The 24,460-nt window shown below is 40.5% G+C and overlaps 1 protein-coding gene across 1 annotated transcript in view; it reads left to right on the top strand.

Annotated features, from left to right (window-relative positions):
• The window catches only part of IL12RB1 (interleukin 12 receptor subunit beta 1), a 57,109-nt gene extending 33,328 nt beyond the window's left edge, over nt 1-23,781 (top strand). The window contains exons 5-17 of the mRNA XM_086946982.1: nt 680-852; nt 3,090-3,223; nt 4,990-5,032; nt 5,510-5,626; nt 8,549-8,631; nt 10,888-11,095; nt 13,467-13,643; nt 14,339-14,458; nt 15,029-15,187; nt 15,894-16,037; nt 17,418-17,514; nt 19,138-19,219; nt 19,844-23,781. Coding sequence (XP_086803108.1) covers nt 680-852; nt 3,090-3,223; nt 4,990-5,032; nt 5,510-5,626; nt 8,549-8,631; nt 10,888-11,095; nt 13,467-13,643; nt 14,339-14,458; nt 15,029-15,187; nt 15,894-16,037; nt 17,418-17,514; nt 19,138-19,219; nt 19,844-20,401 — 2,095 coding nt within the window. The 3' untranslated portion in view covers nt 20,402-23,781. The remainder of the gene's footprint in view (nt 1-679; nt 853-3,089; nt 3,224-4,989; nt 5,033-5,509; nt 5,627-8,548; nt 8,632-10,887; nt 11,096-13,466; nt 13,644-14,338; nt 14,459-15,028; nt 15,188-15,893; nt 16,038-17,417; nt 17,515-19,137; nt 19,220-19,843) is intronic.
• Nucleotides 23,782-24,460: the final 679 nt, after the last annotated feature.

Here is a 24,460-nt window from a genome sequence, read left to right as displayed (position 1 = left end):
TTAAAACCCCCACAGCTTCTTGACTTAAAACCCCCACAGCATTTCTCATTCTGGCTTGCTCCCAAATAACAACAATTGTGACGTAGTTATAGCAATAGTGGCATAATACCATAGTCACTCAAATGGTTATTAAATAAGGTTTGCTCAATTTGTTTCAACTCTTGTTGTGAAGTGAGTATTTTGCGCTCAGTATCAACAAACACGAGAAGTCACAGTAACTCTGAGCTTAGAGCAGGTGGTTCGAGCTTGTAACGGGGCTAGTGTCATCTTTTGGTGGAACCCAAAATAACTGGCTGGTGACAACCAAATAACTTAAAAAAACCTTTAAGATCAAGCATTCATCTGAAAGTTCAGGACTTGAATATTCTTCCAATAACTCATGCTGCCTGAAATTCACAGCAGAGAACTGATTTAGAGAAAGTGGGAAATTTAACTTTGGAAGAATGTAAGAGATGGGATTTAGGATTTAAATTCTGACAACACTTGTAGAGATTATGGATCTGTATTAATCAACAATATGACCTGTAAATGTGCCGGATGACTTTGTTCAAATCACTTGTATGATGGACCTGCCACTCTAACTCAGTTCTAATAATTACAAAGCCCAAACAAGTCTGAAAGTTTTTGAAAAATTCCCCGCTCTGCACTCAGACTGTCCTTTTCATGGTCTTTTTTTCAGTGAGAACGATGATACAAGTAACCAAATAATGTTCTCAGCAGGAAGCTCTATGCAGTGTACTATTGATAAAGACTACGTAATCGTAAAAGCATTCATTACCGTGCGGGTTGAATCGTGCATGAGCGGATGCTGCTATTCGTCGGATAACATTACCCTGCGGCTCAATGATTCTGGTACGTCTGCCTTGGATATTTACAATTCAGTTTTTGACCCAAGAATCTTGATGCTCACTTATTCTTGCTCTGCTTTTTTATCCCCGGGCTAGTTAGTGGACTAATGCGACCACTATATAGGCCTGTCTTCAACCTCATAGTCATATGTTTCATCTCTCTGAGTTCGATAACATGAGTACCATTGAGTAGGGTAGCAATCAACATCTGTTATCCAGCGCCAAGATACCCTTGGACGAATGTGTGCTTTACAAATACATGTTATGTTATGCTTTTTCATCACTAATTACCACTGTCGAAAATGTTTAACATTAAATAAAATTGAGTCCCTATATAAAGCACATATGTTTAGAGCAGATTATATAGTTACGCACAGTAACATAAATCTAGCTGTGGCAGTAATACTTTACCAGCGGCCACTTCCATCACGAGAAACCAAGCTGCCACTCTGCGCTATTATTGGAAGGTTTTGAATGATCAGCAAAAACATCTATCGGTGCATTTACAAGCAGTATTAGGTGGGCGGAATTTGCGTAGTCACGCTACGTAAAACTCTGTGAAACGGTAAAAAATGTCTGCGAGCACGCAAAAGTACTGCAAACGCGCGGAATTGCTTGTTCCGCCCGTTCGCAATGCTTTTTTCCTGTTCGCGAACGCTGTTTGCGTGCTCGGGGAGAAATATCTTTTTAACACGCATTTTGAAAGCGCAAACAAACAAAAAATCCAGCGAAGGCGCGGATCGTGGAATTTTTGGCAATTCCGCATTCTCAGCAGAACACGGAATTACCCAAATTCCGCAAATTCCGCGAGCAGAACGGAATTTGCAGTCCAAGTCTACAGAACCCTTCTGGCTTTAATGTCCAAACGATGAAAATCAAGCCTGGCCTTCCTGGGATCTGATCATATGAGGATGCTGATGATGATGATGATGATGAAGATGATGATGATGAAGATAATAATACTAACACCACTACTACTAAAAATATTATTATTTATAATACTGATAATAAGAGAAATAACAATAATAAACATAAAAACAATAATACGATAATAATAATGATAAGAAGAACAACAACAACCATAAGGATTATAATAATCATTATTATGGTTATTATAATTATTAGTATTATTATTAATACTACTACTAATAATAATAAGAATATGCATATAGATATCTTTAGTATATGAAATCAGCACTTTTTAATCGGCCATCTTGCGGAATGGGAGTCCTCTACCCAATGGCTCGGTATAAGAATCAAAGATATTTCTGCAGTTGAAATTTTGCATCTTTCGAAAGCTCCTCAGGTTGCTGCTTTTTCAAACTTGTTCTTTTCCTAATGTGACTTACGTTGGATATGCATCTCATTTTTACTAGCCATATACGTGCATGAGATGAGTCGATTGAAAGTAAAAGATTTGAAAACTATTTGCCCCAAATTCCGAGATGGATTTGAGAGGCTTTCTTAATACACAACTCTATAATAATTCCTGTCAAGATATTGAGTGTCTAATGACCTAAGGAGCAAAGAGATTCAGTTAAATATTATTGAGTGCAGTGAGTTGTTACTGATTCAAACGTAGGTTGGTTTCCCTTTTTGTGAAACAAATAAAAGGGAAATTTAGACCAACACATTTTTGGGGTATTGGATGGTCACAACAATACAAATTTCAAGAACTATCCAGTCACTTTGTTGTTTTCAATTTAGCTTCAATCTCTTTTTTATATTTAGCAGCTGCCATCTTTCCTGTTCCTAGATATCCTTTGAGACACATCAGGTGTTACTTATGTTGATGTGTTATGCACACATTACTTTGTTTCTTTATGTGAATGTGTTAGCATATGTTCTCTACTTAAAAAAGGGCCAATTTCTCACGTGCATCATATCCACTGGATATGTGCTGTAAGATAGCAAGAAGGGAGAAAGTGTAAACTATGTAACACAATATACATTGGAATATATACAACGACTGGATCACTGTGGTCAATGTAATACCCCAAAACCCAACTTCCCATTTAAAACTGTCTTAACCAAATAAAAACTTTAATAAATCAGGTGCATAGAAGGCATAAGTGCAAAGCGTCTTAGAACCGTGATGGACACCAGGTGGTTTTTGCATGTGAAACACTATTCAACATGGCGTCCCTTTAGATCCTGGTCCCCGCACCAGGCTGCGGGGGGCCCTTTCCTGGTGTAAAGTAGCAGGACACAGTGATGCTGCTTTGACTTTTGTCATTTCAGTCAAGTACGAAGCTCCGGCTACGCCTAACTTTTCCAAGTTGAACGGTACTTTGACGATGACATGGACGCGCCAGAAACACGTATTCTTAAAAAGAGCGCGATACAGAGAAGAAGGCAATATTAGGTGGACAGAGGTAAAAATGAGAACAAACTTGTAAAAAAGACCATTCAGATCTACTTTCCTTTGTTCTCTCCTTTCCTATTTTTTCCTATTCTTTTCTTTATTTCTGGTCTCCCATATATTTCTTTCAAGACTCAATCTTCCATTGTTCTGCAGAGGGTAATCTGAGTATCGCAAAATGAGGTATTAGTCGCATCTGTTACGTATAGCAGTCAGTAATTAATACAATATAAACACAGGTTTCTATTAATGTTATTTTGCTTTCTCTCTTATTCATCTTTAACTTTATGCTCTATTTCCTGGCCTGTTTCTCTCAATGCTCTGTTTCGCTTGCTCCACAGCCCCTCGGTTCTTTCATCTATATCCACTCCCTCTCCTTCTATCTCTTCCCACCATTTCCCAATTCCATCTAGCTCTCTTTTTCTTTTTTGTTCCTTGTGTACCTCAGTCCAAATCCTCATATTTACTTCCCCCATCTCTGCGTTTTGTTCCCTTCATTTTCTCAATAGTGCCTATATATGTTATACCTTTTGTGATTGGATTTTCTTATCTCTTTCTTCATTTGCTTCCTTTCAAGATACACGCTTATGCCTGAGATTTAGAATGGGATATGCAGAAGGGTTACCATATTATTTGGACTACCGCCGTAACACAGTTCCTAGCCTCGCTCTGCAGTGTGGTTAATGTATTTCCATTCTTCTTTTTGTGTAAAAATGCTAGTCGGATTTCCTACAATCTTGATACGTCTGATTTGAGTCTTTCTTGCTTTTCATTGGCTACTTCTCGAGGTTGCGCTAAGGCAACGCATGAACCTCGCAGCGTGTACTCAGCCTAGACTTCCACCTGCATTTTACACCCTCCTGTCTTGATGGCGCTATTTCCCAATATACCAATGGCCTGAATACATAAATAATGGACTAGAGCAAATGCTCTTTAGCACATGTTTGCTCCTCGCCGAAACTAATACCGTTATTTAAAGTTTGGCAGACGGGTTATTCCGTCAAAATGTGGCAGATACCCTGTCCCTGACTTTACAAGTGCCAAAGGCTGTAATGCAGTTGTTATATGGCGAATGGGATGTGTCCCACATTCGTGATGGAGTGTTCTTTCTTAAAAACTCAAAATAAAGGCTTAAGTTTGAGGCCAAGGTAGCGTGCTCCATTACAGCCGTTCAAACCAACCAGGAATTAGACAGCCTTTTTAGAAGGAGCTCTGGTTTCACTGCCAATCAGAAAATAATCTTAGATCTGCCCGACTAGTTGCTGAACCCCATTTGGCCATCATTAATTCATCAGCTGGTAGCAACTCCTCCTCTCTAGAGGAAACATGTGTTTGTCTGATTGGCCAGTACTATCCTCTTGTCAGCCAATGAACATCTTCATTATTGGCCCCCTAACCAGCAAGCAACCTTTCTTTGAGAATGGGGTAGTTACTAGCTGGTGTTAGCAATCGGCAGGAAAAGGGTAGTGACGAAAAGGGAAAGCTATGCCCTGAATAGCAAACAGTGGATGTAAAACTCACACTATACTAGAATTGACACTTGCTCTTACCTCAACCCTAATTGAATGTCCTTGACCAAAAAAAAACTGCATGTATAGCTATTAACATTTCCACACCTTCTTAGCACAATTCCACAAGCAGTGATTATTTTCAGACAGAAAGAGTTGTGCAGCCAAATGCAAGAAAAAAAGAATATGGAATATAGATTGAGCGATTCAGTCTTTATTCTTGTTGCATTCAACATGTGTGCCATCTGTAACTATAACTTCTCTATTTTAGATAGATTGCATGTCCCACGACATAAACGAATGGAAGGAATCAGGTACGTTTTAAATGTCTAAACAAATAATACCAAAGTATATTAACTCTGATCTAAAATAAATACAGACCACTATGATGTAAAGAGCGCCGTTATCAATTTTACCAATCACGGCTTCGGTGAGCACCGTGTGCAGGAAGGACCACGGAATACTAGACGAAGATAGTTTAATTCCAGGATTTAGAGTTAAGAGGTAATCTAAAACCCTTCAATTTCTGGAGGAAGTTCTAACTCTGGAGGGGAATTCACAGATAATGTTTTCCCAATAGAGGGAAAATTGATAGTATTTTGAGGGATTATTTGCCAGGGATTTCTCCCTTTGATTTCCATAGAATTTGGATGACTTTTTATTGCCATCCAACTCTACCTCTTACTCTAAGTTTGAGCTGGTTCCGCAACCAGTGCTTGGAGTTGTTTGTCTTTAGCAAACTGTTCTTCTTGAGTTGTGCAATGTAACATTCCGTGGTTTATTCTTTCCAGAATTTTGCCGAATACAATTTCAGAAAAACTTCCCTTTCGAAATCCAGGTGTGCCACAAACGTGCAGATGTAAAAAACCTTTGGAGTGAGTGGAGCAGTTCTGTCAAGGTTCCTGCCGGTAAGATACCTTTTTCTAAGCTTGGTAATAAAACAAGAGCCATTCCTGGTGTCTAGTGGCCCACTTCCACTTCTTAAAGAAACATGTTTGCATAGATAGAAACTCTTGTTGGCACTGCACATTCCATTCACGAGTTGCTTGGGAACTGAATATGTTAATAGGCTCATGCTGCAATTTAGCAGCCATCTGAACGTGACCGCCCACGACCGGCAGCATTAGGAAATCACGCGTGGGGACGACAAATCTTGCCCTGGCTTGCCAGCTCACATTTTCTAGAGCCTTATGGGAGATAAATTCTGCCAGGTGGAAATTTTCAGAATTTAACCAGTACTGCAGGTGGAACGACACATTCTGCCCACCCCGATACTAGTGTACTGTGAGTCATGTGCAACTTTGATTGCAATTAAAGTGCAAGAAAAGTATTTGAGTTTTTTTTTCATGAAAAAAGTAAAATACAATTAAAACTAAGTTTAAAAATGTGTTTTAAAATAAGATGTGTCCAAAAGCTAATATAAAAATTGAACACCACTGAGCTTGAGTTGCTTGCTTGTTTAGGGTCAATCAAAATTTTGATTTTTAATAAAAAATGAAGTAAAATAATTTTGAATACAAAATTTAATTTTACTTTAAAAGGATAACAGAGGGAAATGTTTCTTCTTCACATAGAAAATTCCTGGGAACAGGGAAAAGTTTCTATTTGAAAAACTGGTGAAAATTAATTATTTTGTTAGTGAAAACATGGTGACAGTCTTATCTCTTATCACAGTTAGAACAGTTTTGCCTAAAATGTCTCACTTATTATTCCACCTACTGCCAATGTTTCCAGTTTCAATTACAGGTTTGCACATATTGTGATGTATGTGACTTTTCAAAGGTATTTCAAATTAACCATTAAAATCACTTTCAGTAAATATATTATATTCAGTGACTAGGCAAATATTGTATAGTTCCTAAATGACAAAGTTATCTGAACAGATTCCATAAAAAGACAATTCAAGGTTTGCACAGAGGCGGGCGTGTGACCAGCTAATGGAACTGGACTCTGGCTTGAACCCAATTAGCGACTTCAGTCCACTGGCTGTGTACTCATCCAATGGATGCATGGATTTGAACCAGAGAGGATATTGCTATTGTGACAAATTCCGAACAATCGGATTTGTTTAGAATGAAAATGAGACTCAATGACTTTATTCAATGTTTACTGCTCTTTCATTGGTCTGTCTTTGGCAGACAGAATCCAAATTAGGACCCTAGTGAATGGCTAAGTGAATTCATCATTTTATTCACTCAACCATGATTTTTTTGTTTGATCTTTTTATTGACATTTTATATTATTCATTACAGTAATATGTAATACAGTTGTATACTTTTGCTGTGTACATTGTCCAATTAACACTTCTGCAATCAGCTATAATCAAGAACAGCAATACAGTCCATAGATTAGTATAACCAAAAACATAGAAATGGTGACGTTTATGATGAGAGTAAACATTTGCCTTCGTCTTCTCCTGTTACATTAATTCTACAGAATCTTCTGTACTTTGCTCCCTTTTGTCACTCTGCCATTACACCATCGCAAGTGTAATTCGTAGATCAATATATATATTTAACCAACAACTTAAACTACCACAAGTCACATCAACATCCTACTCGACCTATCCGCCGCTTTCGAGACAGTCTGCCACAGTACCCTTATACATCGCCTCAGAAACATTGGTATACAAGGAAAAGCTTTGACTGGATCATCTCATTCCTCGCTGGGAGAACTCAAAGAGTCCGACTCCCCCCATTCACCTCTGAGGCCACTGAAGTCATCTGCGGCGTACCACAAGGATCTTCACTCAGTCCCACCCTTTTCAACGTTTACATGAGCCCACTCGCATCCATCGCGCGCCAACACAACCTCAACATCATCTCTTACGCCGACGACACCCAGTTAATCCTTTCCCTCACCAAAGACCCCAACACCGCCAAACCTAATCTTCACGAAGGCATGAAAGAAGTAGCTGAATGGATGAAACATAGCCGCCTAAAACTCAACTCAGACAAAACGGAGGTGCTCATCCTAGGATCTTCCCCCTCAGCTTGGGACGACTCCTGGTGGCCTTCCACTCTGGGCTCAGCACCCACACCCACTGACCATGCACGCAACCTTGGCTTCATCCTAGACTCCTCTCTCTCGATGTCCAGGCAAGTCAACGCAGTCTCGTCCTCCTGCTTCAACATACTCTGCATTCTAAAAAAGATCTTCCGATGGATCCCCCTCGAAACAAGAAAGACTGTCACCCACGCACTGGTCACGAGTCGACTGGATTATGGTAACACACTATACGCCGGAATCGCAGCAAAATTACAGAATAAACTCCAGCGCATCCAAAACGCGTCAGCGAGACTCATATTAGACATCCCTCGCCAAGATCACATCACCAGACATCTAAAAGACCTCCACTGGCTCCCCGTCAACAAAAGAATCACTTTCCGCCTTCTCACCCACGCACACAAAGCCCTCTACAACCTAGGACCCGAATGCCTCAACACTCGACTGTCCTTCTACAAACCCACCCGCCAACTGAGATCGTCCAATCAAGCCCTAGCCACAGTCCCGCGCATCCGAAAATCCACCATGGGTGGCAGATCCTTCTCCTTCCTGGCTGCCAAGACCTGGAACTCACTCCCCACCCACCTGCGCCTTACTCAAAACCACATCTCCTTCAGAAAAGAACTTAAAACCTGGCTGTTCGACAAATAATGGACCCCTTCCCCCAGCGCCTTGAGACCCTCTGGGTGAGCAGTGCGCTATACAAATACCCGAACTTGAACTTGAACTTGAACCGTGATGTTAATGTTTCTAAGTGCCACAACATTGTAACCAAAGAACTGATGTGTACCAATACTTTTTAACTGAAATGGATTTTGTTCTAGAAATTGTTGATGGCCCAGAGCTGAATTACACTGTCGGAAATCTGAGTCGGAGCGGGCACCGGAAACTGGACCTCTATTGGAAGGTAGGTACTGAGTGTTGAAGATACTGTGTGGTTGTTCTTGAGAAGAAGTGGAGATTTGGTTAATAGATTTTGTTTTCCTCGACTTCTAATTTCTGACACAACTCCCACTTTTCTCGACATTACATGATCCTGCAGTTCTCGTGACCTTGTTAATTCTGCTCTTATTGGTTCATCTCTTCTGCTCTCTGCGCAATGCAAGCTTACCCTTCTGGTCTGATCACTACTTTCTCCTGTATTTTACTGAATGTGTTATTGTTGTTATTGCTCTGTTATCTGTATACCTGTAAAGCGCTCTGATACCCGCACCAGTCATGTTCGGGCTATAGTAAATTAACAAAATAAAATAACTAAATATAGGTCACCCAGGAAATAGTGTGGGGGTGGCCTCGGATGATGGTGGCTGAGATGAAGTCTGGATGGGGGCGTTGGCTCTGATAATGTCCAAATAAAAGTCCTTGGAGTATGCAAATGCTCAATGGTCAATATTATTGTTTTGCTACAACCACTACCTTCTACAACCACATTCACCAAACTTCTACATTCTCTCTTCTTTTTTGATCTCATCCTGTTCCTCCATTCCATGCACCTTCATTTGTTGCTTTAATGCGCAATAAGATAGCATAAGATGTCTATTTCCTTGTTCTACAGTAATCGAGCAAGTGATGGCCATAGGCTAGGACTAAAATTGCTAACCCTGATAGTGAGTGGGAAGCAAATATACCAAGCATATGGGAACAAAATAAGAATTTACACCAATCTCTAGCATCATATTATGGTTAAAGTGAAATTTTAGAGAACGACTTTTTAATCTGTTATTTGTTGGACCTGGGCGTAGTATGTAGAGTTCTGCTACGTGGAACTCTGTGAAGTGCCGGACAAACTCCGCTGTATTCCGTGGAGTTCCGCAAGTGGCGGAGTAATGTTAGTTGCGCTGCTTGTGCTGTTAGTTTGTCCTGCGCTGTAAAACCAGCGCAATTGGCACCACACACAGCACAGGACTAGTGAGAGGTAGCAACCTGCTGTGACTGCCGGCGTTGAGAAATCTCACTTGAATGTGGTCTAGCATCCGATTTTCCTCACACACGCTCGCTACCTTAGTACTGGAGAGCTGCAAGAGAAGAAAAACTCCGCTCTGCGCCAATAACCAGAGGTTTTCAGAACCCTGTGCTCTATGAGGAGTGGGCAAAACTCCGGAAACTCCAAGAGTGGGGCAGAATTTTACACTCAGGTCTATATGTTGGTGTGGAGCAGCAGTTGCCATTGGTAAAAGCGGGAAGAAATAACCTAACGTAACCTAAAGTGGGCTGGCAGGGCAGTTCGTTGTGTTTTTTTTTTGTGGTTGATAAGTATGGTCCTCTGTGACTCACCCCAAACCTCATTTTACCTTATGATCTCCCATGTAACCATTTCAGACTCTTTTCTTCTTTATCCCTCCTTGACTTACCCCAAACCCCATCTAGCTGATATGGTCTCCCAAACAACACAATCTATACTCCTCCTTCCTACACCTGTTCAATCAAACTAACAGACTCAAATATCTAACCTTCAAAATAACAACTTACGTTTCCCTATCCTATACCACCGCTAATCCTTTGGGTTCTGGAGTATCGCGCTACTTTCCAAAATGTGCTTCGACTCCTCGTCAGGGGTAGTAAGCACTATTCAAATACAATTAGAATTAAAGTTGTGCAATTTCTATGGGCTGCAGATGAACTGTGATCATTAAAAAGAAAATAAATGCATTACTTACCCAGCATCTTCCCATACACAGTCTACAGCAATCTGTCTAGAATTGACACCAAAGTTAAGATAGAAGCCAACAGTTTTGCCAATTTAAACACATTAAAAGACTTGCTCCTACGCAATCTGCATGTTTCTTCCTTTTAGAGTTTGATGGGTTAAAAGAGTTGTCTACATGAAACTAGGCAATGTTCCTGCCAAGTACAGAGTTTGCCACAATAATAAAAATTTACTAACTTTCAGTTTCAAAGCCATAACCTGTCCGCCCACCAGTGGGCATCGTTCACCGTACTGTTTTTGGGAGATTTCGCAGATTTAGTTCATTTGATAATATTCGTGAAAATAAAAGTGAATGCACCTATTAATTCTTAAAAACGTATTTCATAAAAGAAATCTATAGCAATACATCTATTTCAAGTGCTAATGATGTTTGTCATGTCTAGTTTCAATATCAGGATCAATAATTATACACAATAAGGTAATTCAACTTTTAAAAACTAATTGTTTCTCTTGTAGGAGGCTAAAAGGGAAGAAGGTGATGTCAAGTACACTATCAATATGAAAATGGTTGCCTGTCCGTGTGAAGAAAGCGTACCGCCATTCAGTGGAACAAGCCTTAGTGTGAACATATCAGAGACATCGTATAATGTATCCATTTTTGCAACAAACAGCGCAGGCTCGAGCCCGACAACCTTTTACGTCATCGAATCCCACCAAGGAGCAGGTGTGTCCATACTTCTATTCTTCTGAGCTGACAATGGAACCTGAAATGGGAACTTGTGTAACCTCAAAGTTGATTGTCTGTCCTATATTTGTAATGATCAGTAATACAATATTTATACTCCATTGGTTGTTCTAGTAAAAGGTTTTGTCATATACAATTACCCGAGCATAGTATGAAAGGCTTCCATTTTTTTTATCACTTGGTCACCTACGTTCTCATTTTGGTGGAAACACTGCAGCTCAGCTTTGCCTTGACCATATGGTGATACAGCAGTCCTGAAAGCAACACCCAAGTACCGTAAAATATTTCTGTGTAGTAGGATAGCATGTTTGTCAGGATTGTGTATCCATTCTAATTGGGTTTAAAGAGTGAGACTAGGCCTTTGTCACAGGTGGGCATTTATCGGACCGGGCCTGATATGTACTTTGAAATTGTTCACATTCACGTTAAAGGTGAAAGAAGATCTTGAAAATCTCAAATGTCTGTAAACACCCATTTTAACGTCTCACCTAGGCGATGCATGCGCTGTTTCTTTGAGAAATGCTGTATCTACTCTGTGGGCTTACAGCCCGCCCATCGCTTTCTATTCATTACTTCACTTGACCTTCTAAAAAGCTTGCTTCCATCTGGTTAATATGTGTTCTTTGTCCCTCCTTTTGGTATCTTGCTCCCTCCCACGGAGCATGGCCCAACTACTAGTTTAAGAAGGGTGATAACTGACAAAACACTGGTTATATATGTACAATGTTTAACCCGTTGAGTGCTTGTGACGAGCTCAGCTCGTCATGAGGCACGGTTGAGCTGCACTCATGACGAGCCGCACAGCGCGGCAAAAACACCCCGCAGTGAAGGGGTTAAACAACGCCATCTAGATACAGCTGTCTATTTATACGCACTCCTCTTTTCATCTACGCATCTTGAACTTGTACCGCCTCTGGTCTCTTTCCGGATCCCTCCATTTAAGTTCTCTACTTACATTTTCCTAAAGTCCCTATTCTATCTCACATGCGCCGGACCCTGGATATTACGCTCTTTCTTTAAGCTTTGACTTTCTGCCTTTCTAACTCAATATACATGTATCCTCTTGCTCTAGCTAGATTCCTACTACAGTTTACCTACCCCACTTCCCTCCTAATACCAGCGCAGCATAATTTAGCAGGAATAATGTAATTTAATTAAGCTGCTGCTGTGTCAAAGTAGGGTCTCAGTGATAGCTGATGAAAGGTAGTCTAACAGGTTATGGAGATATTAACATCTTTTCTAACTTTATTGCCCTCTGTTTTCTTCAAACCACTGATCTTACAGGTGAAGCCTCAAAGAACAGTTATGAATATTCATATAGATCATGACCTAATGCCAGTCCCCGCATTTCTCCAGTTGTTATCAGCCATTGTCTACCAGTTTCTATTTCACCCCAGTATTTATAAAACAGGTGATGTGCCAATGTCCACAGAGTCCCCAGTATTCAGCACAATATCCACATCACTGTTAGTAGTTACTCCAGTTTGGAACCAGAGTGTGCATGCATGTGTCCACATTGTCACCCAGTATAGCTCACCCACAGCACTGCGCATATTGCCCCAGTCTGTAAAGCGCCATACACATGCTTGCATTGACATTTTGTTTTGGGGGGATTCATATAAGCGCAAACTCGACCCAAAGGTATCAGAGCGCTTTAAATGAGCTCCAGTTGCATTCCAGGCGGACACATTCATTTTGTTAGGCACAGAGAGATTAAGTGATTTGCCCAGAATCACAGGATGTTGAGCGTCCCTGCCGTGCCGAGACTCGAGCCTGGTTCTCCCCGCTTCAAGATCGACCACTCTAATCCTTAGGCCTACATAACCCTAGCTTAAAAACTTTCCTTGCCATGCCAATTCCTAAACTTTCCGAATGTGTTCAGTAGCCGTTGCATCCCACTTACAACCCTGCCGCTGTCTCCTACCACCTGCCAGTGCTTGTGAAAGAGGAAAGAAGAGCCAGTGTGGTAAAGCTGCGTCTACTCCACTGTTTCTACTTGTTCCATGCGTGCATTTGCTAAGGTTGCAACTACCCTTGATAACAAGAGCCCTGGCCATCCATCTTCCAGGGGAGGCTTGGAGAAAGGTGGCAGAACAGAAGGCAATTCAGGGCTGGTAATGGGGCATGATTGCTCCGTCCGCTCTAGCAATGGCAATGGATATCGGTCTGATGACTCTGTAGATGGTTTGTATCACCATCATATGACTTGGTGGTCAGATTCCACAATAAATATACTTCACCTAGCAGGATTTATTTGCCAGTCATATCTATGCTCTTTGAGGTTGATCAATATGTTCTGTGTCATTATTTCGGACTGTGGTATTTTCTTCTCTTTCTCCTCAATTTATAGGACTGGATTTTCGGGACATCAGTCTTTCTGGCACAGACAATGTCCAGGTGTGGTGGGCACCGACAAAAAGAAGCTCTTCCTACTGTGTCGAATGGCATCCGGTGTCTGAGGAAAATATCCAGAATTTGTGCAGAATTGAAGCGTTTGCGATCAAAAACTTCACCTACAAAGGACGAGGTAAGACCTTGACTATGATACTGCCTCCTAGAACTGTGACAAAGCTGCCCATAAAACACAAGTTATGGTTTTATCCTAGAATATATGAGGAATTAGTTTTCCTAGTCATAACAATTGTGGGCGATTTGTGCCTCACAGGGAAATCATACAGGTGATAGTTAAGCATAGGCGGAACTGGGGAATACTCTAGATACACCTTAATGGACCTCTCTGACATGGTTTAGAAGATGGAGACCAGTGGAAGAAGGTAAAGAAATGCTATTGATATCATAATATTAAAATGGCCCATACTATGGTCCTTTTGGTGCTGTCGGCCATGTTGCTATTATGTATAGACGTACTTCTGTATATTTGCTGGACTTGCATTAAAAATGAGTATGTCAATCAAAGTCTCACTCAATAAAAGACATATCTTAGGTTTCTATAGATCTATTGGCTGTTTAATCATATAAGGTACTTGTAAGAGCCGACATTTGTGCGTGATTTGTAGTGGCAATAGAGCTTGTCACATGGTCCAGAAAAATCACCGCCCGACTAAATCTTCTTTAGCTGTAATTATTACTATCTTGTAAGTTACAGTCAGAAAGCTGAATAGGAGGCCAAAAAACAAAGCTGGGAAAGTGGTGAACATCAGGAAAGAAATATAGAAAACCAGGTAGAAGCTTGATGATTATACTAGGCTTTTTGTATTCCAGTTGATCCAATGACATGTTACCGGATTGCGGTTTACCGATATCGCGTAGCACCACGAACCTGGAACATCCGCGAAGAAGACAAAATCTGGAAAACTCTTGGATCCACTTACTATTATAAGCGTAAGACTAACAATGAGATATATTAGACTTAAGCGATTTTAAGAGATATATCCCTGATTCAGCAGAGTATTGCCAAGTGCTGTACTGAAGATGTGGGACTAGGCCTATCAGAAAAATATATGTATCTGTGAAGAGCTAAAGCAGTCTCATGTTTTGTTCAAATAACTCCAGATTGTCCATCAGATTCCCTGTTATGAGATAAATTAATATTTGACAAAACAGGACATATCAAAGTCTTGACAAATGTGACTGTTACTCTATTAGGAGAACCAGGGGAGCCTCATCCCAAACTCAGGTTTTCTCTTTTATATGATTTACCTTACAAATGTTTCTATTTCACTTTGCATCTGTGATGGTAGAAATCCCCACTGTGAAGTAACATATCTAAATCTTCCAGAGGCAAATAGAAATATGCACAGTGTGGGCAGAAAAGGCCCCAGAAAGTCTTTCAGCCCAATTAAGAAAAAATGTATGCTTAGCATTTGGAATTTGGTGTGCTGAATTGCTTATAATTCATGTAAAAGGTATATATTCCATAATTGACGATCTTTCACCTTGCTTTACCACCAGCTTCCAACAAAGACGTTCCAAGGAACGTCTCTGTGACGGACATAAGAGAACACTCTGCCGTCGTGACATGGGACTCTTTCCTCACCGGTGAATGCCATGGTGTTTTGCAGAAATACAACATCACCATCTACCCATCTCAGTCGAAAGACTCATCAAAAGGTAGTCAGTTTGTAGTTGCTCGGTTACATACATGAATAACTCTACCCCATACTTCTTAAACCAACATTAATCATGTACAAGAAAAGCAGTCAGATTTGCATAGGTGTCAAATATAGTTCCCAAGTTGCAGACAATTCTATGACAGTCATAAAAATGTGAGACACTCGAGCATTGTCAGACCTTGTATTATTATCATCTAACATGTCTTTTTGGCAGTCTCATATTAAAATTACTTCATGCACTTGAAAACATAACAATGACATTCTTATGAACAGCGATTTTAAAGTATTAATTCATAGAAAAATGCAAACATTCAACTCTAGTGGCATAAATACATTTTCTGCATTCAGTAATAATGGCATTCTAGTATTATGTCTGTATCTGTCACTTGCACGTCACGCCTCACTATTTCCCCTTTATCTCTAGAATTTGCTTCTGTCTGCTTAGTTCAAGCTAAATTACACCATTTCCATTCCTGGTGGGGGTAAAATACCAACATGATTTTGGTAATAAGGCAACCAAGTTATTTTCCTTTGTCTGATGCCATGGTAGCATCTTGTTCTAGCTCTGGCTTGGCCGGTGACCGCAGCTTTACCCCACCTGTATGCTTTGTTGCTTTGACAACTCTTTTTTAGTTCTAAAACCCATGATCCAAATTCAACGAAAACTGGGTTTTAAGGAATTTGTTTTCTTTGTGATTTCACAGATGAAGTAGCCATTATATCAAGGACAGTCCACAACTTCGCCAATCTCTCAGCTGGGATCGAATATACTGTTGAGATCAAGGGTGAAACAGAGTTCGGCGAAGAAACAGGGATCGCTCGAATAGCTTTTAGGACCCTAAAAACAGGTAATATGGAACATTGCTGCATATTGGGAGATCCAAAATTAAGATTGAAATAACTCTTGGTTGCTTGTGAATGTTACCTTAGACCACATATAGAATAAACCATCTATATGAGTACTAATATTTCATGGCAAGCAGATGCAGCTGAAATACCAATAGGTTTGGGGCAGAGAGAGTCACTTATCTTCCTGAAATGCAAAACGTCATTGAAGAAAGTTGAAAAATATTTCCTTTCTTCTGGGAGGACCATTAATGAAAGCACCAGCGTTGGGGATATAGTAATTGGTAAACGCACTTTCTTCATAATTATCCTTGGCAGCTGCCATCTTTTTTTTTTTTTTACATGTTTCGGCTTTATTCCAAAGATAAAGAATTTTCAAGGGAACTTCATCAGGTCAACTATCTTTCCAAAGTGGTCAAAACACGTATTTTTTGTGAGGCCTTCGAAAAACCTGTTTATTTAATTGCCATAAAACTCTTCTGTTTCATAGTCTTCAAAAACACATGTTTAGGCAAAGCTTTATTTTGTTATTTTTTTGTCTGCATGGTACAATTTTTTCAGTTTAGTATTAGGCCAGTCCCAGTTAGGCTCATACACCAATCTTTTCAGATTCTTATCGGTTTTGCACTAAAACCCGGGGGCCTACATGGCATAAACTGTTGTTGGCAGCATATTCCTACTAATTGGGTTATGAATATGCAGGAGGTTTTAATACTTATGCCTGCAGAAATTTGGAATACACTAACTCCACAATGGGAGACTTGAAATAGAGGCTGTGTATGGTTCTGCTAAACCTGTACAGAATTGTGAATTCACTGGTTGGGTTTCTATTTGCATCTTTATCTAATGCAATAAACATACTTGACTCTTATAAGGAATTTTCAATTGTCACAAATGCTGTCCCTTCCATGAGCTTCCTCTCAGCCTATTCCTTGTTGTCATACATTTCAGAGCAAACCTCTGTTTGGTACATTTGGAGTATATAGAAAGTTAAGCACAATATTAAAATGCTATATTCACATTTTGCGAACCTCTGAACAAGCTGAAGGAAAAGAGGGCATTAAACTAGCAATATTTCAGTTATCAAAGAGTAATGAAAGTAACAGACTGATCTGCTAATTAAGGTTATTTCATTGTTGCATCAATATTGCAGACATTTCTAAATAGGCCATTTCATTCAACTAGAGAGTCTCAATTGTGATGTCAAATCATTAGCAAACTCAACAAAACCAGGATTATTGCTTAAAATTGATTTCATGAAACAATATAAATATCAATGTGAAAGTTTATACAAAAATAAATTGCAGCAAGAAATTCTCCAGGCGCAGATAGTGTCCTGCTCAAACTATGACTTTACGAATCCGCTTCTTTTTCATTACCAGGCGAAACCGCAGTTCTTTGGAAGTTGCCGGTGATTTGTGTTGGTATTCTACTCGGCGTATTCAGCACTGGTGGACTCTCTTTCGTTGCTGTGAAAAGGTAGGATGATATATCAGTGACGACGTGCCTGGCTCACACAGGCCAATCAAATACTGTGTTACTGTTACCTTAACCAATAGGAATCATTGTATTAATCTTAGACAATGAATCTCTCACCATTCATTACCAGTGTCTTACAGACTAATGTTGGAGGTGCTTTGCAGATAAAGCTTAATGGAATCCTAGCAAATCTCATACTGAATCTGTGATCTTTAACAGATGTCTCAGAACATTGAACTATTTCCACCCCATAACCTAGAATTTTAATAGCTGTGTGAATCGGGTCTCAGAAGAAAGGAAAACTATCCTACAAAACCTCTGAGAAATTGGATTCTGCATGTAGAATTCAGAAGCAATTTACATAGCAGCCTTTTCAAACTTTACCGTGATTCAAGTAGCCGTGTGCCAGTTCTTTTCCTCCAGCTTTAGGACATTTTTTAATAAATGTTGCCAACTTTTATCACTTCATGTGTATGTGATCCGTATAAATTGGGTAATACAATCCAAACAAAAGTAGGTATTGAGTAGGAGGAAACCTCTTCACAACCTTCTTTTTGTCAGAAGACCAATCTGGAAGCAGTGCGAAGCCGAGGAGCAGCTTCAAGAGGTTGCTTAGCGGTCAACATTCAACAGCTCAGTTGGAATTTTAATTTTGCACAAGTAATGTCTCAGTAGTTGCTGTTCTCAGAAGCACCAACTCTGCAGCATGTAAGCAAAAACAACCCCTTAAAATACATTCTCCAAAAATAATGCTTTCCGTGCACGTAGAGGGAATCTAGGCAATCTAGGAATAGGAGAAAGAGCTGCAGTGCACTACTGATATTAAAAATAGTGACACAGATTATTCAAATGCTTTGATACTTAAGAATATATTTAGCGAGTGGCATATGTGAGAGCTAACTGGTGAACTGGACGATATCACACTCATGGTTCTATTAGTTCATTTAGACATGGGGGACCACAAGGTTTCTAGGAGTGGAGCCACAGCCGCTGCAAAAAAACCCCATACTACATCAGAGGGTCCCCACGTGACTGTGTCAGTATGGCGCCCTATTCAGGATGGGCCTACCAGTGGTGTTTTTTTCTACCTGGGTCTAGTCCCCAATAGGTGAAAGCAGAAATGCACCTAAGCGTACCCAAAAAAGCAAATATAAAACCACCTACATGACAGTGCCATTTCTTTTCAGTTTTTCAAAACAAACCCCACTTTGGGGGTTGTTGTGAAAAGCAAAAAATTCCTACCAGGCCACTGAGCTGTCATTGTGACGGTTGGGCTGTCTCATGTGATTACCCCATTACGGCTACATACGGAAGGCATTCTTATTATTGTAAACTTTTTTATAATTATATGGGCTATATAATTATTATTATTATTATGGATAAGAATAATAGTTCAAGTAGTTCAATAAAAGTTCAAGTCGACAATTGCAGAAACTGTACGGTCTTTGGGCTGGTCTGTATTCCACCCGATGAAAGAGCACGCACTAAAGGTTCTACTGAAAGTTCAGGTTGACAGATAAGGGAACTGTAAGGCGTAGACTCCTACCCTCATACCTCTCCCTGTGTATGTTATTTTGTCTTGTTGTTTGTCTAAAAATTATCTTGCTAAATTTATTTTTTCAGATTTAAGAAAATAGTATGCCCTGAGGTACCGACTCCCATGGACAGCGTAGCGCTAACATTTTCCCAAGACGAGATGCGACAGGTAAACGTTTGCACCACTTTTCAGTTGTGACTGTTTCATTTATTTGCAGTTTTTGTATCCCTTTATCCTGCTTTAGACTTGAGATGTTATGGGCCCAAACTAGATGTTGGTGGACAGGGTATTCCTCCATAAATGCAGCGGAGACCCCTGATAGATACCCTGTTGGTCCTGACCTAAAAAAAATCTAATTCCGCCCACACCCTGGAAGAGAACTCCCACAGTGTGGTTGCTGAGCGGCTCCCCGAATCAAATCTTCAATGCCTTCAGAGGAGCCATAGTGGCAGCATCATCAGTAAGACTGAGTGCGGACATACGGAATCCAGTAGAAGGAAGTCCTAACCTAATGGCAGGCCAGCTCTAACTGGTGGTCCAAACTATGGGGAAACAAGATGTTTCTTTTTTAATCTAGCCTAGATGATTTTATGCATCCTCCGTCAAGAGACAACTGAGCCTTTCGGCATTCTGGGTTTGATAAAAAGACAACTAATGATTAAAGTACCAGTATCACTTGATTTCACAGTCCTTCAAATGCAATGGCTAAATTAATTCTGCCCTGGTATGCAGAATGCGAAAAACAAGTTATTATAACAAGTTGATGAATTTTTATATTTTTGTGTCCTTCAGGTTTGTGTTCACAAAGCATTACTGTATCGTACAAGATCTTCCACTGAAGGAGCTGTGATGGAGCCGGTCTTCGTTGTCCCCAACATTGACTCGGAGGTTTCTTTTGGGGTTGGGCACCTGGTTGATTCAGGAGGTTCTTCCACTGCAGCGAGCAAGGAGGCTGAAATGGGGAAATGGGAAAATCTTGCCCGCTCCAGCCCGGAGTCCGAAGATCTCACCGAGCCAGAGGACCTGCTTTCTGCATACAAAAAGCAGCAAGTTGTCCGGAGGTCCCGGACGATCTCAATTTGTGAAACGGACCTTGATGCTGATAACCTCCCTTTCTCTTACCAGAGGCAAGTGGTGCTGGCATCTGGGGAACAGTTTCAGGAAAATGACGAGGAGCTCCTGGATCTTTGCAGCGCTAAAGTCGAAGAGAATATTGACGAGCCAACGATTCTGCACCTTCTCAACATCAAAGGTCTCTTCATCGCAGGGTCGGACACGTACAAACCAGAAGAAAAACTGAATGAGCAAAAAAAACTTTCACAATTTGGGCAAATTGAACCTGCTGTGTGATAGGCCCTGGTCAGAGGAGTCAGTGTCATTCAAATTTAGAAGACCCTAGGATTGTACAAAAGAATGGAGAGCCGTGTGTCTTTCAATCAACGTCTGTTATCTCTAAGCTCCTCACGAAAGAAAGCTTGAGAGACTGGTGCTCAGTAGGAACAGGCCATTCCAGTGCGGACTCCATGACTGGAGCTATTATCGCAAAATGATTTATTCTTTTTGGAGAATTTAAAGTAGAGATTGTCAATACCATGTACATGGGTCGAGCCAGTGGCAATGCAACTGAACCTTGCTGGCTCATTTACCTTCACCAGGGAAGAAAGGTGTGACTTAGAATCCATTTGAGCAACTATGCGAATTGTGTAAGTCAAAAGTTATTGTAGATTAAATTAAATGTCAATGAGATATATAACGCGCTCTACTACCCGAGGGTGTCTAGGTGCTAGAGCTCCTGGAGGTCCAGGTCAGATGTGAGACAGGTATTGGACATTTAGCTGTCCTTTAAAGAGACAATTGAATCCTGGGTATGAATTATTGAGGCACTAAAGTTCACATCATCTGGCTCTTGTCTTGTGAAACTGTGTGTAGATTTCTCAAGCTACCATGTTGATAGAATTGTTATTTCCAAACCATAGCTTTTTCACTTATAAATGTAATTGTGTCGCTATATGTCCAACCGTGAGGATAGTCGTCACACTTAAGGGGTAATGTACTTAATGGTCACTACAATCAAGAGACATGTTCCCAGTCATCATGCCAACTTAAGGGGCCTACACTAATCTAATACAGGAAGTATCATAGCCCAACATAGCTTCAGTGCTGTCCTCAAAGCCTGCATTGGCTGGGAGTTTAGAGTAGAGGTGATGTCTTAAATATGCATGGTCAACGTCCAAGACCCTTTAGAGTCGCAAACAAAAATAAAGTAATCTCCTTTCCGGCAATTGGCTCAAAAGACGGTTCTAAAGCAGGCATCAATGATGCCACCGTTACCAGACTAAGACTGGCATCCTGGCATCGGACCACTGTACCGTACATTATTGTCACACTTGCAGAGCCGGGAGACATGGAACATATAGTCGAAAACCGCTCTTCACATGTCCTGACCATGGAGCACATGAATGAAAAGGATATCCTAACACTTCTTTCCAATTTTGGAATATACTAGATAAGTTAAAAAATACACAAGAGTACCATGAGAAATGAAAAGATGACACTGCCCATGACAAACCTTTTACAACAGTACAAACAGAGAGTGTGTCCCAACTAGATGTAGCAAACAGTCTATACTCCAAATTCAACTACTCTCACACTCAGGTACATAGCAATTCAATGCTGCCAGAAAATACCTCAAAGGCAGGGAATGTATCCAGGGATCCTTCCACCACACGCACCCAGAAATCCAAAATCTTACACAGAGTACTTTTACACCCATGATTGCTTGCTCCCCGGCGGAGGCACCGGGACGTGAGAATTTGGCTTTTGAAAACTGCATATCTGAAGTAAAAAAAATACTATTAAATGTAAAAGTAGAGGGCCACAATGGAGTGAAAAAAACATGCAAAAGAGGCAAAAAGAGAATATGCAATTACAGCCAAAATACAGGATTTTGAGTTTCAGTTTTTTTGTTACCAAGGGCTGCAGATCAAGGGAGATAGTATCTCTCAGCACTGATCATCACTGGTGGACCCTTGTCAGGCGGCCCAAATAGCTCAAAATCTATTAAGATGGTGAGTCGAAGCAAAAAAGTTTGGGAAATATTTACCGCAGAAATAACTACAAAGATCGCAATGCAGTTGGACACTAGAACTTGGGCTCTTGATACCAATATCTGTGGGGTGTCAAAGAACAGTAAAATATACAAGTACAAGGTAACGTGAGATCAAAGTATGTATCCGGTGGGCAACGTTCCTATAATTTTAGAACGGGGGCGGGAACACTCATTTTAAAAAAATGCTGCTGTTACACAATAAATACACATACACAATAAAAACTGTAATAGGTCTCTTTCAACCCATCTCATCCAGAGTAGGGATTCTTGAACAGCAATGAACCATGAAAGTATTTTATTATTTATTTAATTGGGGAACGGTGCTGTATTCCCTGTAAGTGATGCGCATGAACGTATGTGGGAATTTAAGGTGGTTTCTCTGGGACACAACATAAGAAACTAAAGCAAAACAGCTTCTTATTTGGCTTTGTAAGTACAGAATTTATAAGTGGAATAAGTAAGTCGCATGCAGACTCATCCAGAATAGGTGAACTGTGCCTGAATTCATCGCGGATAAGTGAACTGTAGAAGGATTCGCTAGGATTAGTGAACTGTTAAGAGATTAATCTGGAATAAGTGAATCGTTTCTAGACTCCTCAAGTGTTAGTGATCTGTAAACCGTTTCATCCAGAATAAGTGAACGGTGCCTGGATTTCGCCGGGTAAAGTGAACTGTAAACAGATTCATCTGGAGCAAGCGTACTCAATCTGGATTCAACCAGCATGGGTTAACTGGATCTACATTAACTTGAGATATATCAATTGTATCCAGATGCCTCTGGGATAAGTGAACTGTAAGCACGTTCATCTGGAGCAAGCGTACTCAATCTGAATTCAACCAGCATGGGTTAACTGGATCTAGATTAACTTGAGATATATCAATTGTATCCAGATTCCTCTGGGATAAGTGAACTGTAAGCACGTTCATCTGGAGCAAGCGTACTCAATCTGGATTCAACCAGCATGGGTTAACTGGATCTAGATTAACTTGAGATATATCAATTGTATCCAGATTCCTCTGGGATAAGTGAACTGTAAGCACGTTCATCTGGAGCAAGTGTACTCAATCTGGATTCAACCAGGATGGGTTAACTGGATCTAGATTAACTTGAGATATATCATTTGTATCCAGATTCCTCTGGGATAAGTGAACTGTAAACAGGTTCATCTGCAGCAAGCGTGCTCAATCTGGATTCAACCAGGATGGGTTAACTAGATCTAGATTAACTTGAGATATTTGAATTCTATCCAGATTCCTCTGGGATAAGTGAACTGTAAACATATGAATCTGAAATTAGTGAACTGTATCTGGATTCAAATGGGATGGGTAAACTGTATCTAGATTCATCCAGGATATGTGAATTGTATCCAGATTCTTCTGGGATACGTGAACTGTAAACAAATGTATCTGGAGTGAGTGAACTGTATCTGATTTCAATCAGTATGGATTAACTGTATCTGTGTTCATTTGGGATATGCGCAGTGTAACCAGATCCCCTGGGGTCAGTGAACTGTTAAAAACAATCATGTGAAATAAATGAACTGTGTATGAAGTTATTCGGTATAAAGTGAACTGTAAACAGATTTCTCTTGAATAATTAAACTGTATCTGGATTCAACCAGGATAGGTTAACTGTGTCTAGATTCATTCAGGACATGTTAGTTGTTTCAGATTACTTTGCAATAAGTCAATTGTAAACAAATGTATTTGGAATAACCATCCTGTATCCGGATCCACCCGGGATAACTGTCTCTAGGTTCATTCAGGATAAGTGAAGTGCCTCTGGATTCATCTGGGATTAGTAACCTGTATGACGTTTGGTGAAGGGCAGTATTTTCTGGGCACCGGGTGGGTGGATACCAGTAGTAATGGCGATCAAGCAATAAGGCAAGTGCCGAAGCATTGGTTGTCTTTCTTCACTGGTGTAGTGATCTTTATGCCTTGTATTGCGCTGTGGGTGCGTGATTGGTGTTTCGGTGAGTCTTAAGATGGACTGTCTTTTTTAGAAATGCTCATGTTTATCCTGCCTAAAAAGGTATGAAACAAAGCGCTCTGTGCTTGAAGACCTTTGGATTCTCCGTAGCGTGGTCTGGGGGACAGGTGGGTCCTCAGTTCTTTACTGAAGGCTAGCTGGTGGGATTTCTTTCACTGTGTGCAGTTTGCTTGTTCCACAGTTCTACTCCAGGTGGGTGAAGGTAGGAGGTGGTTACTTTCTGGGGTACGAACACAGGGTATCTCAGAGGCATTATACACGAAGAGAAAACCAGTGGGGTGTGAAGGTTCAAGGGAAAAGTTGCAGG

Source organism: Lissotriton vulgaris, chromosome 12, assembly GCF_964263255.1.
Source record: "Lissotriton vulgaris chromosome 12, aLisVul1.2, whole genome shotgun sequence".
Taxonomy (NCBI): Eukaryota; Metazoa; Chordata; class Amphibia; order Caudata; family Salamandridae; genus Lissotriton; species Lissotriton vulgaris.
Note: the sequence above shows the minus strand (reverse complement) of the source record. Positions and strands in the feature narration are given on the sequence as shown.